The following is a 22,500-nucleotide window of genomic DNA, read 5'->3' on the forward strand; positions in this document are numbered from 1 at the left end:
GGCTACAGAATCCACTATCATGCCTAAATAACAAATCCTAGTTACAGGCCCAAGAACACATTTGGAGAGGCCCAAAAAATAACCGAGGTTTACAAGAACCGAACAGACTATATACAAAGCCGCCACCGCAGATTGATAGCTGTATTCCGACGTCCTCTCCGACAATGGGCGTGACCAAAACCCCTTCACAGCAAACAGTTCCCCATTCAAACGGTCATCAATATACAGAGAACATGCGACCCCCAAACCCCTGAAAAAATTTGTCGGACCCAAACCCACAGTCTGGTAAACAAACGGAGAATTTTTCCAACCAAAAGGTAGCGTAACTGCAACGAGCCACCACCCCAGCCACTCAATACCAAAAAACTGCTGAGAACTAGTAAAAAGCAAAATATTGTCATAACCAGACTTGTCATCAATCTTACTCATGTAGGAGTTGGGATACACGAAGCGAGGCACCCCAACCAGCGTTTCCAGTGAAAAGGGAGTGTCTGCCATCCACAAATTTAAAAACCGGGCATCCATGCATAACCTTGGCTTTTGCGGTTCAATCGTCATAGGAAGGACGAGATGGGGCGGCGGCACTTCAGCCACTTTACCCCAAACACGGATCGCCCCTGTTTCAATACGCTGTAAAATTGTTTCCGTAACAAACTTCGAAAACTGTTTGCAGGAGTAGTGATTCTTGAAAATCATAGTAGGGGGTTCCGCACTCTCATACTTTATGCCCATAAAAGCTCCCTTAAAGGGCTTCATGAACTTCTTGACATCCACCCCATGCTCCAACCATTCCAAGACATCCTTCGCAGGTTCGTACCCGGCCAAAATTTTTTCCCAGAGTTCAATTCGAGTACGAAGTTGACCCGAACGAAAGGAGTCCGGATCACGAAACAACAGATCCCGTAAGATGGGAGTTTCCCCCGCAACAATGCCTTGAACATGGGTTAAACAAGCGTCTTCTGAAGTCATTTTCTCCGAACTCGGATTACCCTCCCAAGACAACCATCGGATTTTGCCATGCTTGCTTCTTTCCTCCGCCTCTAACGGCATAAAGGTCATCGTATCTCCCTTGAGACGTTTTGACTTAGGCTAGAACCAAAACACCGAAAAAAAAAAAAGAGAATCAAAAGGACGTACTTAAATGGAGACTGCAAATCCGAGTTCGGAGGAAATGACCACCGTAGCCCGAGTAATCGGGCTCAAGGGCATGCCTAAAGGCAAAACGCTTGTGGGGTCATTCTCCCAACCTCGAGACCACAGACTAAAGGAAAAAAATAAAACATCACATATTTAATAGTGTCTAACCCTAACCCTAACACTTTATTATTGTCAATACAAATATCAAGACAATCCCGATTTCCATTCCAGAACAGGAAAACTTCCAATGATTTCACAATCTTAACGTTTATCTGGGCAAGAGCGCGAAATATGACCCGCCTTTCCACACACCCAGCACTTTCTCGCCGACGGCGGCCTGGGGCTGTAATTGGAGCCACGCCTTTGGTATGGAGCTGGAGGCCTACGCGTCCGTCCAGTGAACGAAGGTTGACTTACTGCCGCGTGCGGCTTAGTTGCCTTGGAAATAACCTTTGCCACCTCGGCCTCATCCTTAGACGCCACCAACTTTATTAACACCTGTTGAAGGCACGGGTTGCCTAATAAAGGACGGCACTGCCTCAGCACTACTTCAAATCGTAAAGCTTTTTCATCCTTTCTTTCCTTGGTGACATTAACCACTTCATCCAGGGCGGCGATCGCCGCATATGGATCAAAAAGAGCAGCTGGGCGCGAGATCACCATTTGGAGAGTAGACAGCGCGCACTCGATTGCCGATGAATCGATTTTCTTCTTCCACTCATCCAACTCCTTCTTGAGTGAACTGACCGTTGTGTTCGGAATCTAACAAAAGGAGAAAACGCCATATAACTCCTTGATATCCTTAAGCCAGTCCCTACTTTACACTGAGACTGTATCCTTCGAAATCACATATCCTCTTCCTTTAAATTTATTATTTCATACCCTGATGCAATTCCAAATTCCCAACATAAAATTACAACGAACCTTCGCATCAGTTCTCACAACCCGTAAAATAAAGCACACGGCCACCAAGTGACCTAGCGAAATAACCTCCTCTCCTCCACGAGGTCTGGTTGAAATGGATCTAACGCCTTCTATTTCCGCGAACAGACCAGACGCCCTGTTCATCGGTCCTCGACCGTCTTCTTTTGTTTTTTTTTGTTTTTTTTTTTTACTTTCTATCGCGCCACCTCGTGGCTCAGAGCATACCCACTTCTCAAATGGTCCTCGACCATTTTCTTCCCTTTTTTTTTTTTTTTTTTTTCCATGCCACCTCGTGGCTCAAAGCAGACACACTGCTCAGTCGGTCCTCGACCATTTTCCTTCCTTTTTTTTTTTTTTTTCACGCCACCTCGTGGCTCAGAGCAAACACGCTGCCCAATCGGTCCTCGACCGTTTTTTCCTTTATTACGCCACCTCGTGGCTCAGAGCAGACATGCTGCACAATCGCTCCTAACCATTTTTTTTAATAATTCTCCATTATTATTCCCTTTGACGCCACCTCGTGGCTCAGAACAGAAACAAACCCTGGCCGAGACCACACGCCCCGCGCCCTTCCCAAGGGACAATTTTGAAAAAAGGGTGTCAATGGCATAGCTAATTTTTCCCGTCCCGAACAAAAAATAAGAAACAGCTCCCAAATATTGCAAACCCTAATTCATAAGAATAAACGAGAGCAACAGCAGAAAAAAAAAACACAATATAAAACAACAACCTATCCCCCAACATTTGAGGAACCGAACCGCGGCGAGTCCAAAGGAATAAGTTAACAATCACGTGCTCGAAGCACGAAAATTAAGACCGGCTCCCGAGAAACCGGAAGGAAACATAAACAAGAAAATGCAACGTGATGCAACCAAAAAAAAAAAAAATACCGACGAACCCCAGCTATAAAATACGAAACTAAAAGGAAAACATTGCAGCGGACATATACCTCAAGGCTCACCGCCGAATTATCCGGCACATTCGGCCCCGCGGCGTTTCCCAGTGACGAACTCTGGAGCACATTTTCGCCGCTCGCAGTTGTTCCCGATGTTGTCCCGGCACCAGCCTGAGATAAAGACGAAGACGGCGGAGTGGTTTGCTGAACAGAACCTTGAAGGGGTTGCAAAACTCGCTGAGCGCTCGACGGGACGTTCACGTCAGACGGACGCTCCGGTTCGGTCATCTTGACACGGTTCCAACCAAAGTTAGGCAAAACTGACAACTATGAATAATTAACTCATGCTTATATAATACGCACGAGGGCTAATGAATATTAATGAAGTATGAATAGTTTTTATTTCTTATTTTTCACTCATTACTTGTACATGTAAGATTATCTAAATTATCACATTGTAATTTTTCTGACACATTTGCATTTAAACGAGCTATCGCTCATATGCGATATGTGGTTAAATAAAATTTCTCACTTACTTACTTTTACAATGGGAGACTGGAGCTAGTTCCCCCCAATTTTCAACCCAACATGCACCGCAACTTCCGGTAGAAATCAGCAGGAAGAGTGTAAGTCCGTGGTGACAATAGGCCCTGCAGCGCGTGCATAACTCACGAACATAAACAGGTCTGTTGAAAGCGTGCTTGAGTTTCAACAAAATGAGCTCCAAAATTGGCAAGAATGTGTGACGCTGATGAATAATAAAGCAGCTGCTATTTCGAAAACGATGGAATTACCTGGTCTTAAATAACCTAATCTAGGAGAGTAAATTTTGGACTTTGCAGAAACAATGGTCAACCTCGAGAGATGGGCGATTGTGATCTTTGTGTTGAGTTCGCACATTTCTTGTCAATCTTTAAAACACTTGAAAGAGAAAAAACGAAACTAAAAAAACGAAAATCCGGTGGCTTGCCATCATTTTGACACACATGTGTCCTTTGTTTCGCGAGTAAACACGCAAGGTAACATGAAAACGGCGCCCACTGAATTCGATCTCACTTTCGATTTTGCGATTTACTTGAGCAGCCAATAGTACGATAGAAAAATTGAACGTAGCAAAAATCTCCCAAAATGTTTTTCGCCGATGGTAATTTTGTACATTCGCGGTTCAAAATTTATTCTTGATCGACACTTTCTGAAAACTTGCTTCTGCTCTTCCTAAAAACTGTATATCAATGTTTATTTACTTTTTCATCAATACTTGTTTTATATAAAGCAGGCTAACAAAATCTGTACCTTGCTTAGTTTGCATCGTTAGCGTTAAAATAGAATTTTCGATGCCATGTTTCTCACACCGAAAGTCATGCATTTTGAGGTCTCCCATCCAAATGCTAACCCCGCTCGACAGCGCTTGACTTCAGTGCAAATGTGTCTTGGAAAGGTGTCAAAAGCTCAGACACGCTTAAACTTGAGGTGCAAAGAAGGGAACTTGAAAATGATTAACATGTCACCCTAGAAGCCAATGTATCTCGATTCCCTTTTATTTTCTTCAATCTTTCTGGGTTTAGTATTTTACTAGTAACCACATGTATTCTCAGGGCCCGGCTATTTACCTAAGACATCTGCCATAACATTCCTGTGATTTATGGTATCAAAACAATACCATGTGCAATTAGAGCTACATATTACGCAAAGACAAACCTTGAATCTCCTGGAAAACAAAACGCAGCTCAATTGACAATTATGGAATAAAGAGCTGTGCACGTTACTGCACTGCCACATGTACGCATTGCGTGCCTATTTTTTAACAGAAAACGGTTATACCTAACCTAACCGTGGCCGGAAAGAAACTGGAAACCATGTTGGAGTCTGATTTTCTTTCAGAAATAAAACGTCATTGTGTGAAAACAATTCATGGCTCTTGAACTTACATGGATTTTATTTTGCAGCTAAGGAATTTGGAGCTATTGTTGAAAAAAGGCCTGGCTTAATGGTACTCGTAATCAGAACCGTTCGGTTGCGCTGTGCACTGCGGTCAAGCCCATTCTCGTTACCAGAGCCTGGGATCGACTTAAGGTTCTGGGAAATTCTATGAAGGAGAACATGCGCCGTGGGGTTCTTATAGCCAAAGTTGGCTGAAAATTGGCTATTTGAACCTTGCGGCGCCTGCTCACTCCTCGTGCTAACATGAATGCACCAATTAGAGACGCTTTTGGTTGTTCTTCACGATAACCAATGAGAAGACACTTTGTTTAATGCTTTCCCAGAGCTCTTCTTTCCCTCAGTCAAGAGAGAAGCTGTGGGGTAGAGATTGCAGTCAAGCCACCATTTGGTCCATATTTGGTCCACTCTTACTTGGTATAAAACGAACTCTCAATTTACCAGATCTCAGTAGGCTTGGCAACGCAACGCATCTTGGGTTTGAGTCCCATTCAAACCTGGATTTTGTCTGGCTGGTAAAGTTGTTTAATTAACTGCCGTGATCTTTCGCTCAGAAAATCAACTCTCTCAATCATGATCGTGAACTCTGTTACCGTACTTACAGAAAAATAAACTTTGTAAAGAAAACAAAAATCGTGGTAATAAATCTATCATGAAAGGATCTTATATCATTTCTTGTGCACACGTTGATCCGTATTTTAATGCAAGAAATATTCCACCATGCACTATAGGTTTTTTGAAATTGTTACATTATGTGGTTATATTTTGCAGTAGCCCGATACACAAAGAAAGTCTTAAGCAAGTTGCATATATTTAGTTTGGAAGAACTTTATAGCAAGTTTCTTCAGTTGTATTCTTACAACGCTGGCACTTCGTTATGGTTTGTATTTCTCTTCGTCAAATTAACAATTCAAAATAAGAAAAAATTGGCAGTCAAAATCAAGGTGACATAACTTAAGACAACGTTTTCAGTTTTCTTATATACATTAATGAAGCGTTTGTGTTCATATCGTTAAAGGGCAGCGTCGTATAGCAAATCAACGCAAAAAAAGTCGTCTGATTGTGTCTTTCACTGCCCTTCTAACTTCTTGGATTTTCCAACAGTAAAGAATTGGATTTAGAGACGAGTTGAAGAAGACTAACGTTGCGGTGAAAAACCTTGCTTTTGAAATGGGTGAATCTTGGTCTACATCCATTTCATTAACAATAGAGTCAACAACACCTTGTGGGAGATAACACACCACCAATGCTAACTGGAGCCACATAAGACTGGATAATGTCTTTCTGTATTTTAACCTTCTCAGTGAAACTGTTTTCTTCGGTTTTTCTTCTAGTCGGTCGATTTGGTTTTGCCGTAAAGTAAGGAGTATTTTTGTGTAGCAAAAGGCGATTACTGTAACACACAGTCCAATAATACTTACTCCATACCAGATAGTTATAAGATATTTCCAAGGATACATCGTCGAAAAAGCAATGGACACCGTCCATGAAATGATCAATACCCAAGAGGTTCTGCTTACAGTCACAACTTGTTTGTAAGCAAGTCCCAACTTCAGAGCAAGAAATCTGTCAACACTTATCGCTGTAAGTGTAATCAAAGATACCGAAACTATAGAGCAACTTACAACCCGAAGACTAAAAAATGCGTATTTGCAAATATTCCACCTGGTTGTGGACAACGAGATGAGATAAATGAGAAAAAGAGGTTCTACAACGATACCAACGGCAAAATCAGTCGTAGCCAAGTTACCAATCAATAGCTTGGATGGAGGATGTAGTGAGCATTCCTTGTAAAGAGCGACAAGAATGAGAGCATTTTCCAGGATTACAACAAAACAAAGGAGACTGTTTAGAGCTATAAGGAACATCAGCTTTTCGTGTAGACTCCCCATTGACAGTGTTAAACAATACGGGTCATTTAATGAGTAGTGTCTTGCCTGTCCTGTTAAGTTTGCAGGAGTCATGATGTTACATTGAAAAACACGGCGATAAGAGTTTGGATCTGCCAAGAAGCTGTACCTACACGTAAAATAGAGCAACCAATAATTTCCGGCTTGGAAACTGAAATTTCAAGTTTATTGTGCGGTGGAAACTGAAAAGGAGTATAGCTTTCTGTTGAAAACTGACTTACGAAACCGATTACAATCAGGCGAACATTTCCAAAGATTTTCGAGTTCGAGAATTTCGGCACAATTTATTTCTCTCGATTTTCTTCTTGTTATTAGCTGATAATCCTGACCAGCTGGGATCTGCAAACAGGGCGTCGTGATCATACAACGTAAATGCGCTCGTCGTAAAAATTACGCTGGTATGCATGTTTAGTTATGGGTTTCTGACAATACGAAATACACCTAATTGCAATAACGTTGTCTTAAGCCCTGGCCAAACTATCGAACAAAGTTGGATTCCACATGCAACATTGTTGGGTGTAGATGTTGAGGTAGTGGCAAAACACTATCCAACATTGCTTGACCAATTCAGTCAAGTTCAAGTTGGCGCAAAATTTATAAATATGACGCTAACACTGAAACAGAAACCGCTCGTAGCGCTTGTGTTACTGCAGCCTTTTGAGGACGGAAATGATGGATTCAAACGAGGAAAATCCAAAAAATGGTTAAGAGAACGTGTACAAAGGGGTATGTTCACTGCAAAATACATCGGCGTTTAGGAGATGATGAGAACTGAGCGATAGTGATTAGGGGACTAAAAGTGCCCCAAAGACATCTTGCTTCATTCTCGCTGATCAATGTTTCTGGCTGTTGATCCTTGTCCGCCGTCTTTGTTGCAAATAATGCTAGAAGGCTAGGCTTGAAAATAAAATAGCGATTCGTGATTGGCTAGTAACGCGAACGTGACTAGGTTCAGGACACAACTTTGCTGGAAGAGCGGCAAAACACTGAAACATTGTTGCGTCGAGCAGAATTGTTGGTCGCAGTGTAATATTATGTTTGATCAAAAGCAAAGTCTATCCAACACTTGATCGAGCAAAAAATGTTAGACGAATATCATCCAACATGGGTGGCCAAACGGTCGAAAAATGTTGGATCGAACAAAGTTGGAGTGTTGAATCCAACTTTGTTCGATAGTTTGGCCAGGGCTTTAGAAAAATGAAAAAGGGAAAAAGCCAACTGAATAGGATTTGAATTAATTAGGCTATAATTAAGCACATTCTCACGGGCAGGTTGGATTTATTTACAGCCGTTGCATTTCCCCGGAATCTTTTTTATTGTTTTCCAGCTTTAGAACAATAGCAAATTCCAACAGGCAAATACGACGTTCATGCATGGATGCTGCAAATGAATTCATTGGGCTTATTAGCCTAATTATTTCCTATTTGGCTTTTGCTTTTTTTCATTTTTCTATGACAAAGTTTTTGCAATTGGGTGTATATCTCTTACTGAAAATGAAATTTCATTTTAACTCACTGCCTTCGCACACATTAAAATTATTTTCTGAACCGCTATAGGAACTTGCACAACACAACAACCACAGTCAAGTTGGATTGGAGCCAACATAAGCTCTATTACTGTATTCGAGAACTATGGGTATTAGCAGTTACATGCAATGCTTTTGTCCACAGAGACTACGATAAACGAAGCTAAATACCTATAAGCTAGAACACTAGACAATACTTGTGATACAGTTAAATTGTAGTGAAAACACTGTTTATAATCATACAAAAATTGTCAAAAACGTTCGCGTGTCCTAGCACGTGTGGGGGACTTATGATTACAATCGAATGCGTGGGCTGGATGAAACTGATAGCCTTCCATGCAACTGTAATAACCTGTCTGACACAGGGCCGCTAGATGAATTTACAGGAGCGGTTGCACCGCCAGACCTACGACTGTGTAACCCAAAAAGTGTGGAGTCGTAAACTAGAGTTTTGAGAGTTTCCAAAAAGATCTCTCGACACCCAGAATACGAACCTCCCTTATTCCCTAAGACATAACTATTAGAACTCTTTTGAAATATTAGCTGCCTGATTAGGAGACCGGATGAATTAGTGTCCATGTCTGCAGCAGACATATACCTAAGGACCATGTTAACTGGACAAGTGGCATTGCCTGTATGTGCAATAATGGCCCTACTACCTTCCCTGTAGACATGTTTTACTACTTGGTATAACAATGGATATATGGTCATGTGCGAAATCTGTGTGAAGTCTTTATATATGCTAACTCATTGAATCTGAAGAAACCTGGAAAACCCTAAGAGAAATATGACTGAAATTCGTAGATCTATTAGATTAGCGTCCGGCTACCTTGCCATATTTAGCAACGGAGACAGGGAGATTCCTATTCTCCCGTTGCGTACCATTACACTTCGCAGCTTCAACGAAATTTCTACACACTCCGGTTAAAGATTATTACGAGAAGTTACATCTACTATATCATGTAGCCAAACAAGTGCAGCATAAGCCATACAAAGAGTGTTGGGAGAACCAGACTCCCTGAGAAGCTGAGACAAGTAGGCCGCTAAAACAATATGTTCCAGTGGCAAAACGAATTGAACCGTAACATCATTGCACCAAATCATAAGCTTTCGACACTCAAGCAAATATCTGTTCATCGTCGAAGGTTGTCTTGACTTTAACTGATCAGTAATGAGGCGCAGCTTAAAGGGAGCTAAAGATCTGTAAAGACCTGCCCAACAGGACTGAGCAGAGATGGGCTGTTGAAGAAAACAAAAGGAAAAAACACATAACAGAAGGCTGTAGAGGTGCAACAATATAACTCGTTAATTCGTGGCTAAAAAAGGAAATAAATACTATAACACTGTACAGGTGCTATTCGTTGTCAGCACAACTAATGTTCATTAATCGAAAACCAAATAGGGAAAAAAACATAACACAGCACCATTGAGGTGGTACTCGTCAACACATATCCTACCCATTAAAACATTGTCAAGAAGGAAATAACTAACACGAAACTGGTACGGTGCTATTCGTTGTTAGTATCACCCAACTAGTGGACTAATGCAAATCCTGCATTTTGATTGGGTACGCTACTAGTCCTCGAGTAGCGAAAAGCGTGATGCTTTCTTTCGTTTTCTTTCCAGAAAGATATTTCTTCAACTTGCATGTGCTAACTTTATTATTGCCTTTTCTGTCGGACCAGTTGGGTGATACTTAAGCAATTAGACCCTTCGCCCTCAAGGGCCACGGGTCAATAGCCCATTCAGCTTCGCCTCATGGGCTATTGACCCGTAGCCCTTGCGGGCTACAGGTCTAATTGTTAATTAGCACGTTTACTCCTCATTAAATAACGACCAACAAAGGAAAATAAATAACGCAGCACTGCCAAGATGCTATTCATAGTCAGCAAAATTTCTACTCGTAGATCATGGCCGAACGGTCAACCCTTCTTAGCCCGAAAAGACGAAATTCAATCTTAAAACCACTACATATCCCGGAGTAGTTGGTGAAACCAGAATAGAGTTACGACTCCGTCCGTGCATCAAAGCTTGAGGCATAGAGAACACTCTTAAATAGACCAATTCGGCTAACTCAATGTTGTACCGAATTCAAATCTCTCGGGGTTAAGATTCTTTATGTGTTGAATTTGCATGACAATGAAGCATTCACATTTAAATGATATGGAAATACTTGGAACAAAACGTTTTATTCCCAAAAGATTTGAATTGGGTACAACATTGAGTTAGCCGAATTGGTCTATCTTGGATGAAAGTGTAATAAACATTGGTTAACAGGGGCCAAAACACGGCTGACTTCCACAGTGGAACAACCAGGGTGCCATGGCTATCTGATTATACATATAAGCAATTGCTTTGGGAATAAGATAAACTGGCGGAACTAACCAGCAAATGTCTACTACCCACGACTGCATAAAGGCATCGATGCCCGACGTTTCAAAATCTAGAAAAATATCTGGCGATTTTTCTGTTGTAATATGTGGCAAAACAGTCCACTGTATGGGGACCCCAGAGACCATCCAAATCTTTGAAGACATCCTCAGTAACCTGCCAATCGTCGAAATCCACCAATTTGCTAATAAAATCTGCTGTGACATTGTGGTCCCTGGAAATCCATTCAATATCTAAATGAATACTGTGTTCACAACGTATTTTAAACATCCTTAAGGCAAGTGTGTGCAACTCGAGTTTCATGCTACCAACCTCAACGATTTTAACTGTGCCCTGGTTATCTGTATACCACTTAACATATGACGTACATAAAATAGGGAGACAAGACAGAAGTGAGAATTCGATTGCACTTAATTCTCTCCATGTAGAACTTCTACTCCTTTCGTCCTGTGACCGCATTTTATGGCAAACATGCTCGCCGTCATTGATATAGGTAACAGCTCTGCAGGCAATATTACTAGCATCTGAAAAAGTTACTTTCTGAGGTTTGTGGAAAACGAAGCAGTTTTTAAAATTGCGTAAAAATTGCGTTCTTCCAGAAAACTATTTCTTCCTTTCAATACTCGTCTAAGATCAATGTTCGGAAATAGCAAACCGTCATCTGGGTAAATTACCAGTAACCGGAACTGTAGACATCACTTTCCCAATAAATGATGACAATTGTCCAGCCGAGATTGAGAATTTTTGAGCTTCAATGAAAGTCGCACAATCAACGATGGCTTGAACCCTTGCGGGAGTAATACTAATAGTACCTAGAGTGGAATTCCAAACTAAGCCTATCCAAGTAATAGTTTCCATTGGTTCCCAAATTGATTTTTCGCTATTTGTTATAAAACCGGCTTGATGTATGTCAGAACGGACTCGACTAGCTATAAATTTTGCTGAATTTTAGTCGTCATCAATGGACCAACCATTGTCCAAAAAGATCGCAATGTAAATGCCGTTAGCTCGCCACCAACCGACCAAGGGGCGGAGTATCTTAGTACAAATATAAGGAGCTGCAGAAAGGCCGAAAGGAAGAACTGTGAAAATGTAATACCGCGTCTCGCCTTGAGAATTCCATGAAAACCCTAAGAATGTTTGATGTGGTTGGAAGATCTCGACATGATGATAACCACTCTTTTAAGGTCAAAAGAAAACATGTAACCATTCTTATGAAACATAAGAGAAGCAATTTTCCAATCATCGTACTTAAACCTTAGTCTCTTAATGAAATGATTAACATATCTTAAATCAAGAATTAACCTTTTCTTTCCATTAGGCTGAACAGAAACCGAAAAAGGGTTGACGACAACTGATTTACAGGACACCTGCTGCTTTATGCGTTCGGATTCCAGTAGCTCTGTGATAGAATTCTCTGCTAACTCAACATTTTTTGGGGCAGAAGCGTTGTTCTTCAAATAATACGCAAGTGGTACATCCCAGAAAGGCAAACGATAGCCAAATTGGATTACGTTTAATACGAAGGATGAAGCACCTAAAAAAACCCAAAATTCCAAAATTTTCTTTAAATTTCCCTTCACGTTCTTACTCTGTCCTAGATTTTCGTCGATTTCAAAGCCATTCAGTACCTGAAGTACCGTAAACATGTCGTATTTCTCAGGATTGTCCGATCCCTTAAGTCCGGTCCTGAAGCGTTTGTGGTAGTGGATGTTGGGGCAAAGGCGGTTGTCTTGTACGGGCCGAAAGGGCGGAGGTAAAACTGGAGGCCCTGCAATCTTCAGCCCAGTGACCCGACCTTCCACACCTGAAGCAGTCCCCATGTGCACAAGAGCCTAGACGACCTGTAGGTCGCAAGATGAGACGAAAATATGAAACGTTTAGCAACGACAAAGATAAAAACCAAAAGCCAGTAAACTTGCAAGTTAACACAAAAGAAAAGGAGGGCGGGCGGGAAAAGGAGAATACAGTAAAGCTGTATTGGTGACGTGAGAAGTGAAAGAAGCATACGATTACCGGACTATATACCAGTACATGCTATGACACCCAACTCCCATGTGGTACAGAAAACAAGCATACTTGACAGGTATTACGTAACAGTAATGCATACGAAGGTGAGAAAGCAAGCAAAGTTCCGTAATCAATTCCTATAGAAAATACATAAACTTTACTATCAAAAAGCTTGAAATTTATCCCCACTTCCCCAAAACCAGTATAATGATAGTCTATTTTAAAAGACTTCAACAACTTCACCAGAAACATGCGCCTAAAATACCACTTTGCTGACCGCGAAAGCAACCTTCACCCGTTCCATATCAAATCAACATGGCAATCGCCACTACAACTTTCTATGGCACTTGAAAGCTACCTGGAACGCACTAACCTAGAAATTGCCTCAATATCCTTTAGCAATGCTAAAGACAATTGTCAGCACAAGAACGACAAGCACTATCCGCACTACGCGCAAATAAAAAGGTGAACATTGAAAAAGCTGATAAGGGGACCACAACAGTCGTCATGGATACGCAAGACAAAATCAGAGAGGGCAACGTACAAGTCGGTGACACAAACTTTGCACCCCTCTACAAGATCCTATAGTGTCCTCGACGGCCAAGAAGGTCAGCAGCATAGATATTAAAGATGCTTCTTATCTTCGATAATCTCGATCTTGTTTCCCTGCTAAGATATGTAGGCGAATGAACTGAAGCGTAGACGAAATAATTCCGAGTCTGTTCAAAGCCATTCAAAATAAAGTCTGCACGTATGTCGCATCGATTGCGTTGTCCACATAGTATAAATGCATGTGCAACTCTTTCTCTTGTTACAATATTTATTGTACATAGCCTTGTACAGTTGTGTATAGAACAGCTGTATAGCCCTATATACTGCATACCAGTATAGCTGTGTCTAGGAATGTTTGAGCATACAAGATATGGGCTCATTATGTTCCACTCTCCCGGCACTGCTCGCAGTTAGCTACAGCTATTTGAGGCGAGCAGTGGTTTTAACGCATGACAAATCGCAACAATTCATCCTTACAGAATGAAAAAGTAACTTACAAAGAGAAACAAAACATGCAGTAATTGTAATTTGAGTTCACCATCCCAAACCTCCCGTTCCCCAGTTAACAATAGGCCAATAATGGAACCGTTCGCAACAAACTGGTCACATGACTGATAATTGGTGAACTTAAAGCTCGCACTTTATGAATTCCAGAAATGGAAAGATCATGTTTGTCTTAGCCAGAATACAAATTTTCAGAGAAATAGGATAGTTTTGCTCTCCAGTGTAATCTTTCATAATTACGCGACACAAGCAGAGCTTAGATTCCTATTTTTACCATGGGTCAAATAAGCAAGAATGTATGTACAAGGGTGGAAATTTTCAGACTTTCATATTTTGAAGGAAGAATTTTAAAGCGGTTCAAAAACTTAGAAAAATACAAGGATTTGCATGACAATCATTGAAGCGTGACTGGGTGGCAAAGCGCCTTTTTCTCATACAAATCCTTATGAATTCTTTCAACCGTAACAACACCAGTTTAAACGATATACTGACGAAAATCAGCATGATAGCTGTTTTTGAGCTGCCCTTTTTACTTCTGGAAAAATAATTTTATGAAACCAGTGGAATCATCGTGTTTGTGGAAAAAAGTCACGTGACGAACTGTTGCAAATGGCGACAAATTGGCGTGGTTACCGAGCACCGCGCAAACCAGAATCATCATGGCGGCCGAATATAAAGATTAATCATCTATTTTCACGCCTGATTTGAAGCCACATTTGCGTTAAACAACGATGAAATTTCACTTATCACCAAGAGCTTACACCAAGATCCTCTTACATACTTCAAAGTACCCTCACAAAGCAGTTAATGGAGTCCTTTTGGGAGACGAAACAGTTCAAGATGGTGAAGTTTATGTGTTAGATGCCATCCCTTTGTTTCACATTTGCCTTGGATTGGCGCCGATGTTAGAAGTAGCCCTAGCAAGAGTAAGGGAAATGTAATTTTTTTGCTCAAAATATTTAAGCTTTCGGGGTTAATATTTACTACCTTTCTCTGTTATTATTAAAAGTGTGGGTAGCGAAACGATAATTGGAAGAAGGAAATCGTTTAATTTTCTAAAGTTTATCAGGACCTGAAAAGATGTTTAATGAGCTTAAAGGATGTTTGCATATGTCCATAGTTGCAGTTATTCAATCAACTGCATTGGGGACAGATTCTTGTGGTCAGTGTTACAATCACCGCAAGTAGACAACCCTCTGTTTGTGTGGTTGTTATCGATCTACAGAAAAAATTAAAATACAGAGGACTATTACGCCAACTGTGGTTGTGAATTGCCTCGAAAATAAAGTTTGAAGGAAATAATACAATAAGGAGATCAAACGAAATGTCAACTGAGTCCTACATTACTATTATATGTTTTTCTGTTGTTATGAGCCGTTTTAGGCGTCATTTTGCAAAAACTCTTTTGACCACCAGCTAGAAAATGAAGACTACAGACAATATAGGGAGCATCCAGCCACCATCTGGTGACCCGGGTTTGTTCAATCTAGAATGGATGCCAAACCAGTGATTTTCTCACCTTAAAAGAAAACAGCATCTGATCTCCTAGAAACGTTTCGTGCCTTTGCTGAAAAGGAGCTTCATCCTTAAAAAATCAGTCAAATAACTCTGATCCTGAAATCCTAACTGCAGCTTTCTCAACATGATTGGTCTTTATATGTTTGCGGACGTAACTAAACGTAATTTAATTATGTAAAAGAAATGTGACTGTTGGTCTAGGCAAAAATGCTGTTCACTGTAGCTCGAAGATAGCAGTATCAAATCTGATAATTATTTTGAAATTGAGGTTAAAAAAAGTACATTTAAGTCCATCAACAATGAATTTTACTTTAGGTTTGAAGGAATCCTTCAATTAATTCAATTTAATTAGGGGAAAAAGAAGCCGACTTCTCTGAGCAGAGCGGCCGACACTTTTCGTCAGCTGTCTGTGCTTATTGAAACCCCTGAAACTCTATGTTTGAGCAAATCACAACTGGCGTAATATTCCTCTGTACTTTTTCTCTGTACTTTTTCTGTAGATTGATAACAACCACATGCAATCACAGTCTTTTTTATCATTGACCCTGCAATGAATGTTATCAAAGTGCTTTTTGAAAATTCGTGTTTACAAAGTTTTGCATACATGTAACTGGTTTACATTCATTCATGCAAGACTAACCTATCAAGTTTCAAGTTGAGGAAATAATGAGCTTTTTGCTTAAGTAATCTCTAGAAGTGATTGCAAACAAACCTTGTGTGTGCTGAGTGGTAAAATTAAGTGGAATATCCTGTGAGAGTTCACATGGTGAATAAGTCATACATTTAGCTTTCACGCAGTGTATCAATGCCAATTAGCAATAATTAACAATTATTCCATGAGCGCGCGTTGGATATGAGATGGTAAATAGCCAACGAGGCGCATAGCGCCGAGTTGGCTATAACCAATCTCATATCCAACAAGCGCGAATGGACTAATTGTTTTATTAAATTCCTTAAACTCCAAAAATTTGGAAGTACGAAATACGAGCGAAAAAAGGCGAGAACATCCGAGCAAAATCAAAAAAAACTTGATTAAGAAGCCATGTTGTGTAATACCCTGTGGTCTGACAGATGTAGGCTCATCACAAAATGATTTCAGTGCCTTTTCGCGTACTTCTAAATGTTGGGATTGCTCCAAGCTTTCCACACAAAAAAAGTTTTATTTGCCTTTTTTGGCTTTATTCCAAGAGAATTTTCGCTTTCCGGCGAAAAAAGTTTTAGTTTAGCAACACTCAGCGCCATCATTTACCATATAAGGTCAAACTAAGGTATATGAGCTGATAACCGAGATTGAGTGAACCAATCAGAGCACGCGAAATGCATTATCCGAGGTTGAAATTTTAATAATACTGTATATTCAGGGATGATCTACATTGTACATGTAAGGCTAAACAAGAGTCCTATTATACATTGTACTCACGCACAGTATAATCATCGTTTCCTTTTAACGAGTACATGTACATGTACATGTACAGATAAGCTTGAGACAAAACAGATTAAATGCATATGCAATAATTCACTGGCAAATTACATTTATTCAGCAATAAGCAGTGTGGATGGTCATAAAAATGAGAACACCTCTACAAAGTGATTTTAAATGTCTAAACATTTTTAACCTGGACATACTGTACATATCTTTTACAATACTGGCCTCCATAAGATAAAGTAAATTGAATTTTGATGTTACATGTAAACTACATTTACAATATCTTTTGCGTGGAAGAATGCGTGGAAGTTATTATTAATAATTACACTGTATTTAGCAACATACATGTGTAATTGATATTACAATATAAAAGAATAGCGAATAGAAGGATAAAAACTAAAATTTAACAATAAAGAAGTGTAAAGTTTGTACCACTACTCCAGTCAGTCAGAACAAGTAAAAAAACTATTAATTTTGTTCTCTCAGCACTAAAAAAAAAAAGGAAACAATTAATGGCATTAACTTCCTGCTTTACTAGGTCTCACTATCCTTGAGCTTAAAAAAGGTACTGTGGGAGATTTCCATACAGCTGTAGTAAAGAGAGGTCTTAGTATCTAATCATGTGCAGTGTACAGTACTTCCTTAAAAATAATAACCTATGAATGGCAATCCTGGAGTGAAACCATGTGGCATGTACTGTACTACCTTCCCCATTTTTGCAGATTGTTGAGAAAACTGTTGGGGGTGCAGTAAGTGTTCCATGCATTATTTTGAAGACCCTTCATATTAAGTAAAATACAATAACTTCTCCTTTTTGTGCATTTTGTATATCTGCTGGGAATAGACCATATTCATAAATGGCGGCTAAGTAATTATTCTTTTGTCTTTATGCTAATCATCCTCACTAGCCTTGTTAGCACGAACAAATTCAAAAGAATCTTTGCTCCAAAATGAGGCTAGTGAGGATGATTAGCATCAAGACAAAAGAATAATTTCTTGGCCGCCATTTATGAATACGGTCTACGGATGCCTCTTTTTGTCTATTTGGGTGGCATTTTAAGATCAAAGACTGCTGATCATGAATTCTCCCACAATCCATGTGCATGCATATCTCATCTGGTGATGTGTTAAGTGTCTCATTATAATAATTATGACAAATTGACGATGCTTTGATAAAGTGAAACAAGTCAATAGCAAAGTGATCAAAACATCAGACTGAGTGCATGTACATGTACACATGTACTGAGAAGTGGTCAGGCAAAAATGTGCATTCTTATTGCACAAAAGGTTATTAAGGCTCATAATATTGTACCTGAATGAAGGTACACTATATTTACACCTTTAATGTACAGTAGATGTGGAGGTTGGGTACCGTATTCTTTGTCTTCTGACAACTTTGATGGTGCCCTGTTTGTGGTCAAGACCATTATATCAAATTTAATTCTCAATGGTACACATGTAATTCTGTTCTCTTTTCAGTATACATTTATCTATTGTAACTTCTTCAACATGGAAACATACATTTATCTCTCTTTGCTATTGTTATTCATAGAAAGTAGGACTTACATTAGTTTATTCATTACTACATGTAGGGCTGATGGGATGGCATGCCTGACTCCTGTGTTTTTGTTTTATAGGTTGATATTTACTGTAAGCAGAGTGGTCTACAGATAGTGGGTTATTATCAAGCAAATGAACACATTTATGACAATAGGTAAGCTGTTGTACTGTGGTCCAAATTATTCTTCAGTCACTTTCTGAGGAACTTTTAAAAAATCTTTCAAGATTCCATTGAAATGTGTGAAGTTTCATGGGGAAATGACTGCTCTTCTCCACAAGATGAAGTAAATCGAAAATAGCCGCAGGTGATCTGATGGTCATGTGTGACACACTTTGGGCAAATGGGAATACTTTGTCAAAAACACAAAATTCCTTGGAACATTCACCAGATTTACTGTACATACAATACACTACTCATTGAACCCAACTCACGTAATACAGTTGTAGTACTCTGACATTTCTTGGTGACCAATCGAAGCTAATACAAGCCACTAGTTTATAGAACTGTTTTCAGACCAATGTACCCAGTATTTAAAATGTAATTTTTGAAGTATTTACAGGCACGCATATTTTCCGTATCTAAACGAGGGTTGAAGATGAGCTAGACATTTAGAAAATACAGCATTTTGAATTTCCAAATTGTCACCATGTGTTTGAACTATGTACATGTACCGCACAGACCTGAGAATTGGAGAGGTGGTAAATGTATATTATTTTGTCTTAACAACATTTCAAGTTGTTGGCTTCTTTTGTTGAATGGTTTCGAATTTGTCTTTTGTTGCATGGCAGTGAAAACGATCAAAACATGTGCACAATGCCCAATGCTGTTTTCACAATATTTTTCCTTTTGTTTTTCCATTCTATTCTTATGTTGTTGCTTTCTTTTTTTCTCATTCTATTTGAACAAAATACATTTGTACAAATCCTGAAATGTTTCAGCTTTTGTTTGTGCATAGGCAATAACATTAACATTTCTAATTTACAGTAGTTATTGAAGAATGTAATTAGAGTCCCTGAAAATTTGCTGTAACACTGGTCATAAAATCTTATCAGTCCGATGAAAACACAAACATAATGCATTTGTGGAACAGTGCCTTTGTTAATTCCACAGTACATTGCAGTGTTATTTAATTTAAATCAATGTACTGGTAAATGAGTTTTCTGCACTATCGGTGCACCACGTTAAAAGTTGAAAGGACACAACTAACATGCCAAATGAATGATCAATACCCCCGTAATTATTGATATTCCTGTATGCTACGACTAGCTTCTTGCGCTTTGTTTTTATGTGCAGTATTATATTAATTTTCTGAACAGATTTGCTAATCTGAACAAAAGCGCGTGTTTGTGTTACATCAATAGGCAACTCTTTAAAAATGAGACTCGTACCAGGCCCCCAACATGCAAAATAACGCCTTGAACTTCGAATGTTTACGAAATCGAAGGTAACAGACTTTTTAGCTGTTTTCCAAGGTAAATCATCTTAAAAATGGTGTATTTATGCAGTAATTCCTAAGAAACTTGTTGATTTATGTTTTATTTTATGAATGTTGTGCGTTCTTTTGAATAAATACGGTATGCAATTTGTCATGAATTGTGCAAAATTGCACCATCGCGTAATATCAGAAGGCCTGTGAAAGTACTTCTACGATGAAAAAAAATCAGTTCTGTTTTTTTTTCACTATTCCAAAGTACAGTACCGCTCAAAGATAAGCGAACCATCAAACGCGTTGACAACGCGTTGGGAACGAAGAGCCAACGCGTTTGAAAAAAAAAGAAACGCGTTTGCGAACTAGTTTTTTTTCAACGCGTTTGTCCTTTGTTATTCAAGTTTGGCACCTTTGCATTGTGTTACAAGTTGGTATGTAAATTACGGCCACAAAGCGACTGCAATTTTAGCGATGGAAAGTGAACAAGTGTGATCAACTGACTATCAATCAATGGAAAGTTGGAAAAGAAATCTTCAGGAACAAAAAAAGATGCGCTTGTTTAAGCGGCTAGAAGAAATTCGCGTTATTGATTTGTTTCTCCGAATTTCTTGTATCAGATAACACGAACACGCTTGATCGCGATCGCTACACTAGCGAAATTATACTTCTACTACCCCAAAAACTAAACACAATAAAATAATCTTAGAGCATTGGGTTTTTTTTATAGAATGTTTCAATGAGAACACATATTAAGCGAAACTGCATCAGGACCTTGATATAACATGCAGCTGCATATGCATGAATCAGTTTAAATCGTCGAGCAACTATCACGCAACAGATTCACGGACATTATAAAACTCTCAAATAACAATCGATCAACGATCGATATTCAGTCCAGACGAAAATTGTTTGTATGTGTTTTTCAGTAAGCTTTGATGGCTAGTTCGCCGCGTTGTTTCCTTTCACTTGATCAGAGCGGTACTGACTACAGAGAGTAATCAGTCGAATATTTGCACATCTTTATATAGCCGCCTTATCTATTTTGAAATTTCGGTTTCTTATTTTTTGTTGACCTTTTGTGAAGTGGTGAGCTTTGGTGCTGAATTACTGCGTTGTCAATTAATTTTGCCTTCCAGGGATTATTACAAAGTTTCATGCTTTTATCACAAAAGGGAGCAAAATAATAATATATGCCGTCTGCGCTTGGGGTGAAAAGGTTGTGTGACAACGAATGAATTATTATTTTATTCTTCTCCGCCCCGCGCACATTTACGTAAACAGCCTTTGCAATGAAGTCAATTTTAACACAGCTTTTATTGGAGATCATTCTTACATCATCAAATGAAGAAATAGAACTATGAAGTTATTATCGATTAATAATCAGGGAACCTTAGCAATTTCGTCTTTTTAGCGGCGAAACTAAAAAGTCTTTTGAGCTTGTCGCATGGAATTTTCTCATCTCCGTGTTGAAACAGCGCAATGTGTAATTCGTTTCTGTATAATATCTAAAATGATTTTACTTTTGAAGCAAACTACCACTCCAAATGTCAACAAATTCATTGTCCCCGGTGCTTTTGGTTCATGTTGTTAAAAGCTTCATTCACATAATTTCGGCTGGCATTCTCGTGTTTACAATTGCTTGCCGGTGCGTTATATCATGGATTTTCATTACGCTTGTCATAGAATCATTTTTGGTCGCTTCAAATTTTATTTTGTAATTTCAGTTTACATGACACGGCTGTGGGACGTGAAAAAATCCGAAAACACAAACCTTTTTGTTTTTATGAGGCCGCAACGCGAACTTTGTATAGCCAGGCAACGAGACTGTGTTTTATTTTGTGACATTACTTTTCGAACGCATCATTGAACCTTTTGTGATGCAAATACTTCGGAAAGTTAATGACTTTGGTCAACGCGTTTGCGTTTGCGTTAAAAAAAAACGCAAACGCGTTGAAAGCCAAACGCAAACGCGTTTGATGGTTCGCTTATCTTTGAGCGGTACTGTACTTGCGTTGAATGCTCAACAGGTGAAATTTTGTGGAAAGTGATGTCATTTACACGCAGGCTTTAAAATGAATTGTGTGAATGCAGCTTAATTAGTATGCAGCACAAGAGTTTTTGGCTTTCAGATTGTCAAAATAATGTTTGTTCTGCATACATAATGATGATTGTACTAAGTACATGTACGCCCCATTCACACACTGCATTTTTTACATTAGTTAGTAAATGACATCACTTTCACCTCAATCCAGCTCTCCGAGGGCTTACATGTATCTGTCATAACCACACAAGTAATGATGGACTGTTTAAATGAAATTAGAGGCTTCTGTAAGCCAGCTTATGGATGAATTAGATTAGAACTAGCAAGGGCTCCTTTGGCTCATGCCATGGTAAATAACATGCATGCATGTGCCATGGGTTTTTTCTGTGGTGCAGTTTCCTGAGCAGACCGGATGTCAGAGATACATGTATGCACATATGTTTTTTTCATGGTAGAGAAGAGAACTTGGAATGTTTCACTCTCCAGTCTGTGCAGTACATATTTTTAATTACTTTGTTGAAGTGTTTCACGCAATTTGTACATGTATACACATGAGTATTATAAACGCTTTTGATCTTTTATTGTAAAAAGCGCTATAGAAATATTAAATATTAAATATTTATTAAATATTAAACAAAATCTCGTAAATAAATATACTTGGAAGGTTTCAACTGCAGAGAATCATAATGAGAGATATTTTTTCAATCCAAACAATTTTCAGTGTAATTATTACTGTACA

The 22,500-nt window shown here is 39.2% G+C and overlaps 2 protein-coding genes and 1 pseudogene across 2 annotated transcripts in view; 1 reads left to right on the forward strand and 2 right to left on the reverse strand.

Annotated features, from left to right (window-relative positions):
• Positions 1–1,324: 1,324 nt before the first annotated feature.
• On the reverse strand, positions 1,325–3,327 carry LOC138021486 (uncharacterized). Its single transcript, XM_068868370.1, has 2 exons — positions 3,011–3,327; positions 1,325–1,899 (listed from the first exon to the last, which is right to left on the reverse strand). The coding sequence occupies exons 1-2, from the start codon at positions 3,242–3,244 to the stop codon at positions 1,399–1,401; spliced, it is 735 nt and encodes a 244-aa protein (XP_068724471.1). The 5' UTR covers positions 3,245–3,327; the 3' UTR covers positions 1,325–1,398.
• Positions 3,328–8,623: 5,296 nt separating this feature from the next.
• On the reverse strand, positions 8,624–9,466 carry LOC138020864 (uncharacterized; annotated as a pseudogene).
• A 4,958-nt stretch (positions 9,467–14,424) lies between these two features.
• Positions 14,425–22,500, forward strand: part of LOC138022376 (ER membrane protein complex subunit 8-like) — a 15,292-nt gene continuing 7,216 nt past the window's right edge. Inside the window, exons 1-2 of the mRNA XM_068869498.1 lie at positions 14,425–14,712; positions 18,368–18,444. Of these exons, the coding sequence (XP_068725599.1) occupies positions 14,518–14,712; positions 18,368–18,444 (272 nt within the window). The 5' untranslated portion in view covers positions 14,425–14,517. The remainder of the gene's footprint in view (positions 14,713–18,367; positions 18,445–22,500) is intronic.

The sequence above is a fragment of the Montipora capricornis genome, chromosome 10 (genome assembly GCF_036669925.1).
Source record: "Montipora capricornis isolate CH-2021 chromosome 10, ASM3666992v2, whole genome shotgun sequence".
NCBI lineage: Eukaryota > Metazoa > Cnidaria > Anthozoa > Scleractinia > Acroporidae > Montipora > Montipora capricornis.

Bases quoted from the DNA above. Each gene is read 5' to 3' on its own strand.
- LOC138021486 (XM_068868370.1), bottom strand. From the start codon at position 3,244: ATGACCGAACCGGAGCGTCCGTCTGACGTGAACGTCCCGTCGAGCGCT. The intron at 1,900-3,010 runs GTATATGTCCGC...TCCTTTTGTTAG, and splicing joins ATTCGGCGGTGAGCCTTGAG to ATTCCGAACACAACGGTCAG.